This window comes from Corythoichthys intestinalis, chromosome 9 (assembly GCF_030265065.1).
Source record: "Corythoichthys intestinalis isolate RoL2023-P3 chromosome 9, ASM3026506v1, whole genome shotgun sequence".
Taxonomy (NCBI): Eukaryota; Metazoa; Chordata; class Actinopteri; order Syngnathiformes; family Syngnathidae; genus Corythoichthys; species Corythoichthys intestinalis.
Genome location: NC_080403.1, coordinates 26,974,154 through 26,989,263, shown reverse-complemented (window position 1 = coordinate 26,989,263; position 15,110 = coordinate 26,974,154). Strand labels below are relative to the sequence as shown.

General features: G+C 39.1%; 1 protein-coding gene across 2 annotated transcripts in view; it reads right to left on the bottom strand.

The window, feature by feature from the left end:
• Window positions 1–15,110, bottom strand: part of LOC130922186 (membrane-associated guanylate kinase, WW and PDZ domain-containing protein 3) — a 271,915-nt gene that overhangs the window by 58,661 nt on the left and 198,144 nt on the right. For both annotated transcript variants that reach the window (XM_057846775.1, XM_057846776.1), the window contains exon 4: window positions 8,488–8,694. In XM_057846775.1, the coding sequence (XP_057702758.1) occupies window positions 8,488–8,694 (207 nt within the window). The remainder of the gene's footprint in view (window positions 1–8,487; window positions 8,695–15,110) is intronic.

The window sequence follows — 15,110 nt, the reverse complement described above, 5'->3', positions numbered from 1 at the left end:
ATTTAGGGACACAAGCACACGTTCAACAGCAACTAAAGTGCTCATGTTAGAATAATAGCTACATTGTTGTTAAGTATATTTTAGCTGAATTTATTCAAAAGTGCCCCAGCTAATTTTGTGTTCGTATCATCTATGTCGCCTTTCGTGTGGCATTTGACTTGTTGACTGTCATTAATGGCAATGGACGTCCAATCCATTTGAAACGGGTGGGCTGGCAGTGAAAAATCACTGTCAATGTCAATTACATTGGTGCATTCTATTTCACTATTCATTTTGCTAAGACATTAAAAAAGTGCTACACAGTCAACAAAAACCTATCCCTTTCCTTGATACAGTGATACAGTGGGGCAAAAAAGTATGTAGTCAGCCACCAATTGTGCCAGTTCTCCCACTTAAAAAGATGAAAATCACTTTCATCAGGTTCAGTCCGTCAAGTTAATGCCTCACTCGAGTCGGAAAAACACGAAAAAATCGGATTCATGCATTAAGACCTGTAGTATGAACTTAGCCTTAGAGTGAAAACCTCCTTCCATCAGCAAGGGCATTGAAGATGAAAGGTGGCTGAGTCTTTCAGCATGACAATGATCCCAAACATATTGCCGGGGAAACAAAGAGTGGCTTCCTAAGAAGCATTTCAAGGTCCTGGAGTGGCCGGTCTCCAGATGTCAACCACATATGAAATCCTTGTGGGGAGTTGAAAGTCCGTCTTGCGCAACGACAGCCCCAAAACATCACTGCTCTCGAGGAAATCTTCATGGAGGAATGGGCCAAAATAACTTCAACAGTGTGTGAAAACCTTTGAAGACCTACAGAAAACGTTTTGACCCCTGTCGTTATCAATTAAGTGAATATAACAAAGTATTGAGATTAACTTTTGTTCTTGGCCAAATACTTCTTTTCCACCATAATTTGCAAATAAATTCTTTAAAAATCAGACAAAGTGATTTTCTGGATTTTTTTTCTCATTCTCTCTCTCATCGTTGAGGTACATCTATGAATAAAATTACAGCCCTCTGTCATCTTTTTAAGTGGGTGAACTGGGACAATTAGTGGCTGACTAAATACTTTTTTTGCTTCACTGTATGTTTTTACTCTTTGGAGTTAGAGGTCTAATTTTAGAATCCCTAGAACTGCCACCAACAAAGAATTTACGAAAATGAAGTGACATCCGGAAACGCCCAATAGAAAAGAAAAGAAAGAAAATGTCACGACACACTACAATGTACAGAATGGACAATCATACAAATATGTCCTTGTTGTTCCTCCATTAATATTAAAGGATTAGAATGGCGACCCACAATTGCAACACCATCTCAAACGACAATATGAATGTTGGACGACTGTTTTCATACTTTATTGAACAACAGACACCCACAAGAATGATGACCATTTTGTAGACCCTTACTGTACTCCACAAGCAGTGCTGTCAGTGACGTGTCACTAAGTAACGTGTTTTCTTACTTTTTTCAGTAACGAGTAATCTAACGCGTTCATTTTCTAAACCCGTAATCTGATTAAAGTTAGTTTCCTTAGTGTCTGTGTGTTACTATGTTGCTATTGCCGCATAATGTAGGTAGAATGAAAAACGTTGTAGTCATGTACGAAAAGCATTTTAATAGAATATTGCTCCAAACGTCCTAGGTACGTGTTTCCATGGTAACCTCTCTAACTACTTCCTGTTTTGGTCCCGAGTCGCACGCCCTGAGTGTTTTGGGAGTCGGGACAGAGAAAAGCGTGGGCCAGGCTGCTAGTGCAGCTGCACATTCGAGCCGTGTATTGAGATGTGCGTGGGAATGTTGATCTGTGTACATCCACGAATGAATGTGAGTACTTTTCCTTCATTCTCGAGGGTACCTACATGCGCGGCCGTTTCGTAGCTTTCGTTGCAACGACTGGCAGTCATCGCTCCAAATTGTTGTTGGCAAGCGTTGTTTACATGGTATTTGTGTTGCACGTTAATGCCGTGAGGTGACGTGTTCGTTTTGCATCTTTGGGATTTGTTTTCAGTCCGATTGAGTGTAAAGTGCTTAGTTACCACCACATTGTGAGGCCAAATTGACCACGTGTGTGTACAGCGTACTTCCGGGTTGTGTACGCACATCCGCGCCCACCCCAATCTTTGTGTTTATTGCATTGTGCAATTCATATGTGTGTTGTTGACTTTTGTGCAGTCAATTTGCATAGTTTTACATTGGCCCTGACATATGCTGTTAACCCTAAACCCTAATCCGAAGTTTAGAATTTTTGACATTAGGCTTAATCTTCGAGTTAGCGTCGGTTTAATTAGTCGGTGGAGTTGATTTCAACAAATTCAATGCAGTTTGTCAGTTATTTGTTAGCTTCAGGGCTCCGGAGTGGCTAAGCCAGCGTGAGTCAGTGTTGGTTGAAATCAACTCCATTGACTAATTAAACCTCCGCTAACTCGAAGATTAAGCCTTATGTCAAAAATTCTGATTCAATTATCGGTAAGTCAATTCCATTCGAAGACATTTTTCTGTTGTCATTGTTAAAGTAAGAAATATTGGTAAAACGTAACTGATAAACTTTTAAAGTAACTTGGTTACTTGGTAATGAAGTAATCAGTAAAGTAACTAGATTACTTTTTTTTAGGTGTAATCAGTAATTGAATTACTTTTTCAAGTAATCTGTGACAACACTGTCCACATGTACTGTCAAACCTTAAAGCAGGGGTGTCAAACCAATTCCATAAAGCGCCAAGAAGGTCCTGAATTTCATTTCAACCAAGACTGCGCAAACAGATTAACCAATGAATTTTCTGCTAAACAAGCAGCACCTGACTGCATTCAAACGATTACACTTGTAGGAGATCAGATTGGTGAAAAGATGACCTCTTCATTGGTTGGAACGAAATCCAGGACCTTCTTGGCCCTTTGTGGAATTGGTTTGACACCCCTGCCTTAAAGGAGCAGGCAATGGGTATTTGCCTCATTTATTGCAACTTAGTAATTGTAAAAAACTAAAACTTTTGTAAATGGTAACTCAGTAATAGTGTACCACACGAATTCTATTTTTAGACCGCAAGGCTGCTTGACGTCACCATAGTAAACCGGAGCGGGGTCAACATAGAAGCGCACTCCCATACAAGCCATGCTATTACTGCTTGTTTTCTGCCAGTAATGTTTCAAAAAAGGACATGCCGAGTAAACACTGCTGCTATGGAACTTGTAGAAACGACTCTAGACTTTACAACCAGCCACATATGAAAGATGTTTTCTTCATACATTTCCCGAAGCCAAAAACTCTGAGGAAAAAAATAAGAACAATGAATCAATTTGTGCGGACGTTCAAAAGACCAGTTTAACGTCAGCAAGGTGAAGCCATTCACCTTCATATGCAGTAAACATTTGTTGGGGTCCTACAGATGACAATGCTGATCCATTGCCTGCCACAGCCTGCCCCAAAGAGTAAAGATACACGATAATATCGGTTACCGATAATTATCGACCAATAATGGCAATTATGACGTCACACAGATAATACAGATAAAGAAAAATCAACTGATAATGCAATCTGATAATTATATACTTGATTTAGCCTCCAAATGTGCGCAACCAAGCAGTTTTCTCCACTTCTCCACTGCCGCCTGCTCAACCCCTCCCCTCTCTGAAGCCCCTGTGGGAGGAGGGGTTCAGGAGTACGGCGTCATAGAGGAGGCGGTGTTATCAGTGTTGAGGCGCTCTCACTAGCGTGCGTTGATTTTCCCATGTGTACTGTGAAATGAAATAAACGACGCTCTCGCCGTCTACAAAACAAAACAAGTTCCACGAGGCGTAAAGAAAGCGTCCTCATTGAACACCACTAACCCAGCAGCCATTTAAAACTGCATCACAAAGATTTTTGGAACGAATACGAGGCTGCTGCTAGCGCGAATACTAAAGCTATTGTAAACACAAATAAACTATAAAGGAAGCTACGGGGCTTGTGACGATACAGAGACGCTGCAGTCCTCCCGGAGTCGGTTGTTTGGGAATGCAGCCCAAAGCGGGTGGTAAACTCCCATCTATGGCTAAACACCTCACGAGACCGATAGTTGACAAGTAGCTGTCTTCCGACGGAGCCCGCCGGTCCGGCAGGCCGCCGCCTCGCCCTAACTGGGCAGAGCAGAGCCATGCACCGAATACGCTGCAGCGAGTCGGCCGGATATCCGGTATGAACTTGGCTGCCGCCGCCACTCCAGTTCAAGACAGAGGCCTGGCGGGGGTGCTAATTTAGCAGCAGGGCGGACTGAAAGGCACAGGCAGGAGGAAATTCCCGAAATGACCCGATAGCCAAACCCCTGAATGAAAAAATAATGCAGTTTATACGACAACGATTCTTCGTGAAAGACATGCCGATCACATCAGTTTTACCAAGGACATTTGTATAAGTGATGTCAAGAAAGCATGTTCATCATGACGGCACAGTGGTTAGTTGATAATTGTAACATGCACCAAACCACACAAAGAAGTCATCCAGTCAGTAATGCATTCAGTACGCTTTAAATTTATGACGTCTTAATCAGATCATTCTTCTTAAATCTAGTCAAATAATTTTCCCTTCTTGTTTGAGTGTTGAAGACTAGTTAACAGATGAATGCGCCAGATTATTCCACTTACTTCAACTAAATATTGCCATTTGTTCTTATTAAGCCCAAACATCTAAAAAAAAAAGGTCATTTTTCACCTAAATCAAGAAAAAAATGCTTAGTTTCAAATAATGTTTTGAACCATACATATTCTTGAATAAAGAACATTTCTGACAAGTTTTTTTTAGGACTATGTATAATAATTTATTGCTTAAAATAAGGCTGTTAGGCTTATTTTCAGCTGGCTATTTTTCTTCAAGAAATCTGAGTGAAATATACTTGAAGCGCTGGCAGTTAATTTCACTTATTTCCAATAAATTTACACTGAAAACAAGGGAATTTAACTAGTTTTAAGGAGGTGTGTTTTGCTGTGTATTAATGTTATATATGTTAGGAAGGGCTTACTTTTAAAGGCATTTTTGTGCAACTTAGGTATTTCGTCTCTAAGTAATTGTTGCCAAAAGTTTACCATAACACAGTGTCAAACAATCTGTCTTTAATTAGATGTTGGAATTTACTACTTGTTCACATTTGATGTTGAAAAAAAGGGGCAATAATATATTTGCACAGTAATATTTTCTCGTATGTATACTTTAGAATTTTACATAAATCTTTTAATAGAACTATCGGCTTGACATTATCGGTTATCGGTTGAAACGAGGAGGAAATTATCGGTTATCGGTATCGGCTGAAAACTGCATTATCGTGCATCACTACCAAAGAGGTAAGCCATTTTGACATTTTTGCTTATTTTTTTAGCGTGGCGTGTTGCCGTGCTGCTGTCTGACAATAAATGACATGAAAAAAATTTAAATGGTATCTGACCGTCACAGTTGTTACCTTTTCTGTTGTAAAGACACAACTTTAGTCAGGGGGAAGTGTAAACAAATGAATAGAATTAAGATTTGTTACTAATGAAAACATTTAAAGTGTTCGTTGACCTTCACTGAGCAGCATTAGCGATCGCTACCCAAAAATAGCAATATAAATTACCACCAAGAACGGTCGTAGAAAGACATAACTAGAGGAAATAAAACATAAGAAAGACAGGTCATATGGTGGTAAAGGATAGCTTGTTGAAACAGGAGGATGTAATTCTCAGTGGCGTAAGGCAATGCACACAAGAAAAAGGTATGGATAAAAAAACGAACTCTGGATCAGGTCGGCACTTTTTCCAGTGTTTTTCAGCCCTCGCACTCAAGCCATCTCTTTAACTAAACATTAGTATGTTTTTCGACACCTAATTTAGCACTGAATTTGGCACCAGGGACATCATTTTCAGACAGAGGTAGGTTTAGCTCAGTAAACATCTCGTTCGTACACTATGTACATGCATCCAGCATGAGGGACAAACGGCAGTTTGACCCCCACAGCAACAGTTGCTAATGTCATGAATATTAATAAGCAAAGGTGACGTGTGACATGCAGTACGCTATTGAGTATGACACATAATTTGAGCCTCCAAGCAACGGCTAGTCAACAATGGAAAATGAAGAGTGTGAGGAGTGGACTGACCAGATTTCTTTACCGTAGGTCAATTGTGTTTATAAAAGGTTTCCTTTTATTCAACATTTTGATTTAAATCTGTTACAAATGTAAGATGAATCACTGTGACAAGTACAGAAAATGGTAGGAAGCTCGCTCATTTCCGCCTGTCCATATCCATGAAAAATAGCTGAGTTCATTTCACACAAGGGATTATCAGCTATGTTTTATGTTTAACTACACTGACGGTGATGGAAGATATGTGCCGGCTGCATGACTACGACGTGCAAATGTGGGCATGGCTTGCAGCAGTAGAGGATCGTGAACGCCTGTTTGGCCAATGTTAGGTGTAAAATGTCCTTTGTAATCTCATCCCTCCTAGTGTAGACGTAGCTAAAAAGGTGTGTCATCCACAGCAGAAATGGCCCTAACTCTGAAGGATTGTTTCAGAATTGTATACTCTAAATATTAACGGTGTAACAGTACATGTATTTGTATTGAACCGTTTCGGTACGTGGTCCTCGGTTCGGTACGGGGTTGTACCGAACGAGTTTCTGACAGAATGTAAAGTGCTGTCAAATTTAGCGCGTTAACGGGTGGTAATTAATTTTTTGAAATAATCATATTAAAATATTTGACACATTTAACGCAAGCGCGGAATGCCCGCTCATGCTTCCCATAATCCCACTGTTACGTCCCACGGACGGCTGCTAAAGGCATAACATAAAACGAGCCATGCACACAAGTCGCTAGTGGACACAAATTTATTCACACAAGTCGAACTCGCAATGAACAAAATATACAAAATGCGGAAAAAGCTGGCTTCGGCGTAAGCCCAGGCCAAAACAACAAACAAAATGAAACTACACTTGAACCCCACCCGCTAAGTAAACCCTAATCGTAAAAAAAGAAAAAACAATATAGCCACTACCCTGGCTTCTACACTAAACAAAACGGGTTGAACGAAAACGGCAGTTTACCTCTACTGCTGCGGTGCTCTTATTTACAGTGGTGAACAAAAACGATCCAATAACGAATGAACACAAAATACCTTACCAAAAAAGCGGGAGTGTAACAAAAAAGCGGGAGTGTAACAAAAAAGCGATCAAATGCACAGGTGAATGAATGACGAGCAAACAGCTGGCGAGGAGGCACGCGGCATGTATGCTGTCAAATGCGAAGTTGCGAACTCTGAGTGTTGACTGTAAAATGACAAGCGGTCAGATGACTTTTGTCAACGCTGCCTTTATTTGGTTAACAAGACTCGGGCACAATACAACACACACACGGGTATGCAAGCTCAAACAACGGCCTAATAGTATTACCCAGAGCCGTATTACCGTGTATCGGATTAGCTGCCGTAAAGCAAGTGTCGTTATTGCCGCAAATATAAACAAAGCGCTGCATGATGGATACATGTCAGACAGCGGCTAGTTCGGGTGGCCCGTCAGCGGCGGTGACGTCGTCTGCCCATCCGGCGTCAATCAGAGTACGCCACGTTGGGATGGGAGGCAGCCAGCTGGCGGACGCGGCGATCAGATGACTGACAGTCTCAAAAAAGATAACAAATAAACGGCCAGGGCCGTCGCACCACTCAGAAGTGCAGTGAGCAGTGTGGGTAACAGTTAAATGTTAACATGAAAAATGGTTGGCCCTCTGGGTGGGGAATTCAATTTAAAAAAGAATATAGATGGAACAACTCTTCACTTCAGTGTTGCAACTATTCAATTTTGCACATCATATATTTATTTTAAAGAAAAAGTCTTAGCCAAAGTTATTTTTATTTTGGTTTTTAAAATATCTACATTTCAGAATATTGTACTTTCCATTTTTGAGCAGAATTCTAGCTTTGTGTAGGCTAATGTTCCTATTGTTGAAAGCACAAAAGTGTGTAATAAACAACTAGTACATTTATATTTTGCATTTTGTTTTCTTACTGTACCGAAAATGAACCGAACCGTGACCTCAAAACCGAGGTACGTACCGAACTGAATTTTTTGTGTACCGTTACACCCCTACTAAATATATGTACTGCTCTAAATTAATTAATGACCTGTATTCAGGGTTACAATAGTTTTGAATCATCATATTATTTAGTTTTATTTCATGATGACCTTTGTTTTTTTGCAAGGGCGTTCTGGTACTGGTCTTGCTACATCCCTATCTAGCACACCAAAAAAATCAGTTGGTATTTGTGCACACGCTTTAGCAAACTGGACTAGCCTGTTCAGGTCAAGGTCAGACAAAAATGTGGTTTATGTCTCAAATCATGTACAATTTCCAAAAAGACCACTTTCCATTGAAATGACGGAGACAGACAGTTACACTGACGCTGCATGGCCCGTCCTGGCCCGAGGACGCCGAGAAGACAATATGGTGGAAAAAGGGCCCGTTGATTCAGCGTGACGCAGACTTACCAGGCAAGCCATTGACCAGCGGTGGCCTTTCATCGTCATCTTCTTCCTCAGGCACGGCGCTGTCCTTGCGGTCCATCTTGCTGACTGAGGTGGTGCGCTTGCGGGGGACGTCGCCACCGAAGTCCTCGTCGAACAGGACCTGATCTACCAGGTCAGGCTGCACTAGGTTGGGCTCGGCGGGGGGCTTAGGAGTCCCGTAGAAGTTACCTTGACAAAGAATAGGACAAACATAAATTTTTAGCTTAGATAGTTGGAAAATTGAAATCAGCAGAAATCTGAATTTTGAGTTTTTTGAGTTCCAAACAAATACATTCAGATATTCATATTGAGTTTTTATTTCAGTGACTTAAATTAAACAATACATTTTAACATTACATTATTCAGATGGCTTTACATTTCAACGACTCTAGTACAGTGGTACTTCTACATACGAAATTAATTCTTTCCAGGACCTTGTTTGTATGTCGGTCGGATGTCGAGCAGGATTTTTCCATAGGAATACATTACAATTCCATTTATTCGTTCCGCAGCCCAAAAACCTCTACTACAGTATATCCTTGATAAATACTGCTGGTTCTATTACAGATGACAATTACACATAGCAAAACTAATAAATTAGAAATAATATAATAATAATTAGAGATGATGCCGATCGATCGGGTCCGATCACGTCATTTTTAAGTATCGGAATCGGCAAAAAAATATCGGCCATGCCTTTTTTTAATATATATATATTTATATATATATATGTACAGCAAAAGTGCATTATACAGTATATACAGTGTGCAAAAGTGCAAAAGTGCAAAAGTTTTAGGCAGGTGCGCTGCCTAAAACTTTTGCACAGTACTGTATATATTTTAATTAAATCGTTTTCTAATTGTATTTAACATTAGACATAATATGTTACACTCATGCAGAGTCTTTAGTTTAGGCTTAAGGTAGGGTTATCAAATTTATCCCGATAACGGCGGTAATTAATTTTTTAAAAAAATGTATCACTTTAACTATTTAACGCAATTAATGCATGCGCTGCACGACCCACTCACGCATCGTCGCGCTCAATCTGTAATGGCGCCGTTATACCTATATAGAGAGATAAAAGGCAGCGTATGATGAGTAGAGTGAATTTTGGCAGCCTTTGGGGCCTTTTTTTAATTGGTTAAAGCCTTACAATCCCGCTCCCTACGATTAGAAATATCATGGGAAGCAATGTGGGGAAGCAAGGTAGCAATTGATCTTTTTCTTAACACTTCATGTTATTTCCCAACGCAGAGAAGATATATCAATTGGCAGCACTACGCACAGTCATGGTTCCACTTCCCATCATGCATTTGGACATGGCTACAGTATCATTTACTTAAAGCTCAACAAATACACTAGATGGCAATATTTAGTCATAATATACAAAGTCACAAGTCTTTCTATCCATGGATCCCTCTCACAGAAAGAATGTTAATAATGTAAATGCCATCTTGAGGATTTATTGTCATAATAAACAAATACAGTACCTATGTACTGTATGTTGAATGTATATATTCATCCGAGTTTCATTCATTTTTTTCTTAATGCATTGCCAAAATGTATATTATCGGGAATGATTGGAATTGAATCGGGAGCAAAAAAAAAAGCAATCGGATCGGGATCGGCAGATACTCAAACTAAAACGATCAGGATCGGATCGGGAGCAAAAAAACATGATCGGAACAACCCTAATAATAATCCTAATAATAATTCCTGTAATAATGTAACGAATCGGGTTCTAATGTGGCTGACGTTTTTTGCTTTACCTGAACGCACCGCGTGGCTGACGTGACAGAGAGAGGGAGCAGTGAGCTTGAGTTTACTTTTGTTTTCAATGTTGTCTTGAGAACACCGGCAACTGCTGTATGCGTTTTGTGTTGGATAAGTTGTGAAATAAATGATAAAAACGTGACGAAGCTGGCGATTTCTTTGGCGATGTTACCACAATATTAATTGTCAACTTAACTTATAAAGACCGGCGAAGGGTGGTCGGCGGAGGACCGTGGAGCTGTATTGTTGAGCCAGTTCACGGATGCGCACCCTATGCTCATATTTCTTTCTAATTTGCATCTTCATTTAGAAGGTAAGCGTCACTTTTTTCCTTGTCCTGTGTCGATTCTTCACACAAGAAAATCTGCTGTGCGTTCGTTTGCGGTGCGATCATGTCGTCGTATTTCAAGCATGTCGTCGAATGCAGAAACAAATGGCGAATCAAATTTTACGTCGGATGTCGAAAAGATCAGGTGTCGAAGCAATCGTATGTCAAGGTACCACTCTATGTCAAATTTAAGTATAGCAATTCAGATTGAGTTATGATAACATAAATATCAGCCCATACTTATCCCATATGACAGAACTTGTCTTTTTTGGGCCAAAAGACTCAAGTTCCTCTTCAAATTTAAAGATGTGATAAAAAAAACGCGTTCATTTATTAATGATGAAAAACAAATATAATACTCTCAGACTGGAGAAAATTTGTAAAGTTCACCTGTGCTACCTTGCATCTCTCTTGAGCATATTGCAATAAAGCAAAACAAATACTTTTAGGTTAAAGTGAAATTGCAAAACCAAAATCTGCATCTTGTACAGCATTGTTCCAAAAAGATGTGGGAAAATTTTGACAGGCGTCTAATCCATTTGGACCTCTTAAAATGTGTCTATTGCTGTCATGAGCATTGAAACGTGATCTTTCACTGCAAGCCCTGCCAGTTCAAATGGAAGGCTATTGTTGTCGGTGGCACCCAATGAGATAAATAGAAGACAATTCCCCTACAATATGACGAATAACGGTGGTATTTAGAATATATTGAGATCTGCTGCATGAAATATTTCAGATCGATGCAGTTTGACAAGGAGATTTAATCCTTAACATGTTTTTTATTGATAAGTGGTTGGAAAAAGTTAGGTTTGACCTTGATCAAACACCCTCATCTTAAAAGAATCTTTGAAAGAATATGTCATTGAGTGCAGATAGAGCGATAAAGAGTATAGTTTTTGAAAATCTTGTTACTTGAATAATACAAAGACATAAGCGAGATTGTCTACTCGCTGGCGCCCGTCTTCCTAAGCGTGTATATTTCACGTCTCTTAACCTGCTCCTCCTCACGAGACGCGCACCAGAGGGCTTTGGTGACTCATGTAACATTAAAATCACTCTTCTTGGAATTTGCCAGCGACTAATTACACTGTTCATTGAATATGGCAATTAGCTCTCTTCTCCATTTGCCATTTTTCCCCACTAATGAAGAAAACCCTTGTGTTACACGCGATAAATATTGAGTCAGATAACAGAAGTGAGGGGGAGGATTTGGGGTATGTGCAGTAAGTCTATAAAAATGAGGATGCTTGGCTAAATGGTGTGCTGCTGGATGCGCTGAGCTCCATTTATTTGCAGGTAATCCATTTGCAAGGTCGAGTATTTCACTCCCATAAATGATCAGCAAATAAGAGTAAGCTTGTGCTTCAATTCCGATTTTTAATCAGATTAATTAAAGAACAGAGAGTGACACCGCTGGGAAATGAAATTTAATTAGCCTCTGTCCCCCCACCAAAAAATCATGTTTTGACACAGCTGCACATGAGAGTAAAAGCTTTTCATGTACGGTACTTAACAAGAAACACGCTAACGTCATGGGCCTTAAGAGTGGGCTTTTTTTAGCTGCTCGCACATCTTGGACTGACATGATTGAAACATAGGCTGTTACATGCTTTCCATTTCCAAGCAAAAAGATGAAGGAGGGCTGATGGTTGCATTGATGGCTGTCCAAGCTTGAATGACACCCTATGGAGACTAGGGCTGTCACAAACAACTAATTTTCTCCCGATTAGTCAGCCGACTATTTTTACGATTAGTTGACTAATCTTATAATTTTTTATTTATTCATTTATTTTTTTTACTAATTTAGCAATGACATTTTTGTTGACGCTTATCAATTCACACAAACATTTTGGAACATTTAAATTATTGAAGTACAAATAAACTGATAAATAACAATAATAGATCACAAATAAACAATGACTTTGAATGCTGATAGAATTAACTTGTGCAAAAGAATGGAATGTAAACAGATTCAGAACACTGACTTCTCCTTTCCAACATGATTAAAAACAATTCTTCAAAAAATACCTAGCATTAATATCATAGTATACTGTAGTACTATATATAATAGTATTATAATAATTATTCATTGCCAATCAGACTTTTCATAAAGTGTGTCATTTTAAAGCTATTCTTAGTGTAGAACCTGAAGTATGTGGGATAAACTCCAGAAATCGTTATTTATATGACGAACATGGCATGCTTTTATTTTGAAATGCTCACCGGAAGTACGTTAGCTAAACCGCTTATTTAAACTTTACACTGCGCAAAAAAGCACTTTTTGTGATTGCATGTGGTGTCAGTAATAGATTTTTTCCCTTTTGCAAATGCTGTTAACCAGTGATTTTTCATGTTTGAAGTGTCACCTTTTAACTACAAGTTTTGGAGAAGGCTGTCTGTTTTATAGCCGGCTAAAGTAGGTCGTCTTTTTTCTCCATTCACCTCAATGTAGCAATGCTAATGTATATAGTGTTTAATATAGATGTGTTTTCTTATTTTGTATGTCTGAACTTTAATTCTACAGCGTGTTGATGAGAGAAAAGAACTGGAGTCTCATATGCCATCAGCACGCACGCACAAATGGACGCACACACGCACGCGCAGCGACAAAACGCAGCTGTGAAAATGACCGCCCTCATTTTTATTTACCATGCGATAAATTGACTCATTGCATATCGCGACAGGCTTAGCAACTTTAATAATACATGTCATTAGTTAGTTAGATGGACTTAGAATCTCCTGTCGTTATCATTCACGGCCGACGTGCAGCCAAGCTTGGCATTGAAGAGACAGAACACAACAGTGTACCTACCCTCCTTTGTTTCTTTAAAAATAAGTCAGTGTTTTGGACTCTCTGGTGCGCTTTTTTTTTGGCTTTGTGCCGCTTTCCCCGCTTGCATACCAAGCGTCCGACATGCTGAACTTTCCACACATATACATTTTTTAACCCTTCATTAACCGTTGACGGGATGTTGTGCTCGTCGACGGGTCGGGACAGCTCTAATGGAGACTATCATATTAATTCAGTGGCTGCCATAGACGATGGATGACGACAAATCCATTTGTAATGGGAGAGCTAGCAGTGATAATTCACTATATATAATAAGTTTGACGTCTATCCCTGTCAGTGGCAGCCAGTGAGTTCAAGATTAGAATCCTTCCTTCATCAGTAAAATTTATTTTGATTATATTTTTTTTATTTTTTGGCAAGTGCAAAAATTATGTTTAATAGAAAATATTACGATAAAAATGGTTAGTTTCACAACCTATTGAGGATACAAAAAATAGGGAAAACAATTACATAAACTATATATTCTATTTAAAATAGTGACTTTGACATTTATAAACTATTTGAGCTATGGGACACTTAAGACAAATGGTGTTGAAAAATATCAATTTACCATATTGGCCCGAATATAAGACGGTGTTTTTTTGCATTGAAATAAGATTGAAAAAGAGGGGGTCGTTTTATATTCGCGGTCTAGACATTCACATTTCACAACGACGCTAGATGACGCCAGATATCATTGAAGTAATGTTCAGTTGTGACTGATCTCAGCTTCTCTCCCCATTCACGACGCTAGATGGCGCCAGATATCACTGAAGCGATGTTCTGTCATGACAGATCTCAGCTACTAGTTTAACCAGTTTGCATTATTTCATTGCAATGTTTTTCCTTATTCAGATTTGTTTCAAAACTACAGTTACAGTTAGACTTCACTTTGATGGTTAATGCAGTTATTGTAATTTTGTTGTTTTATCACAATAGATTGGCTTATTTACATTTCAAAAACCAGAAGCCATTCATTTACCAATGTGATTGCACTTTAGTTTACATATTTAAATGTTCACATATTAAGATTTGAATGAGGCAAAATAACATGCTTTTTCTCTTAAATATATTGGTAAAATCATTTGTTTCAGATGTACTGTAATTATTTTCTGTATAAAAATTAATTTGATGTTCAAAAAGTTTTTTCAAACTTGAGTCTTGAAAAAGAGGAGGTCGTCTGATAATCAGGGCTGTCTTATATTCGGGCCAATACGGTACAAAATGACATTTAACCTTAAACATTTTTACATTTGATGTAGGCTCATTACAATATATATTTTTTTTTTGTCCCAAAAATGCAGCAAGAAATTGCTTGGAGCGGCAGCGCTTACCCCTACGCCTCCAGTTGTTGCTCAGTGAGTCAGCTGTGCTACACCATGGCTGTCACTGTCAAAACTACACCTGAGCTTTTTTAAAAACCCCTCAAAAAGAGTCTAGTCTAGTATGGCAGTATTTTGGCTACCAAAAAGAAACAGACGGCCACAGCTTAGAAGAGGAAGGACAGACGACGTGCAGGCAACGCCTCCAACATGATTTCACATTTACGTGTACATCATCCGTCACTTTACACAAAATTTAAAGTAAGTAAATGCTGTCATGAACGTTCCCCCACCAGCTACAAGAGTTCACTTCAGTGTGTTTTGTGTGTATAGTGATAGTGAAATAAATACT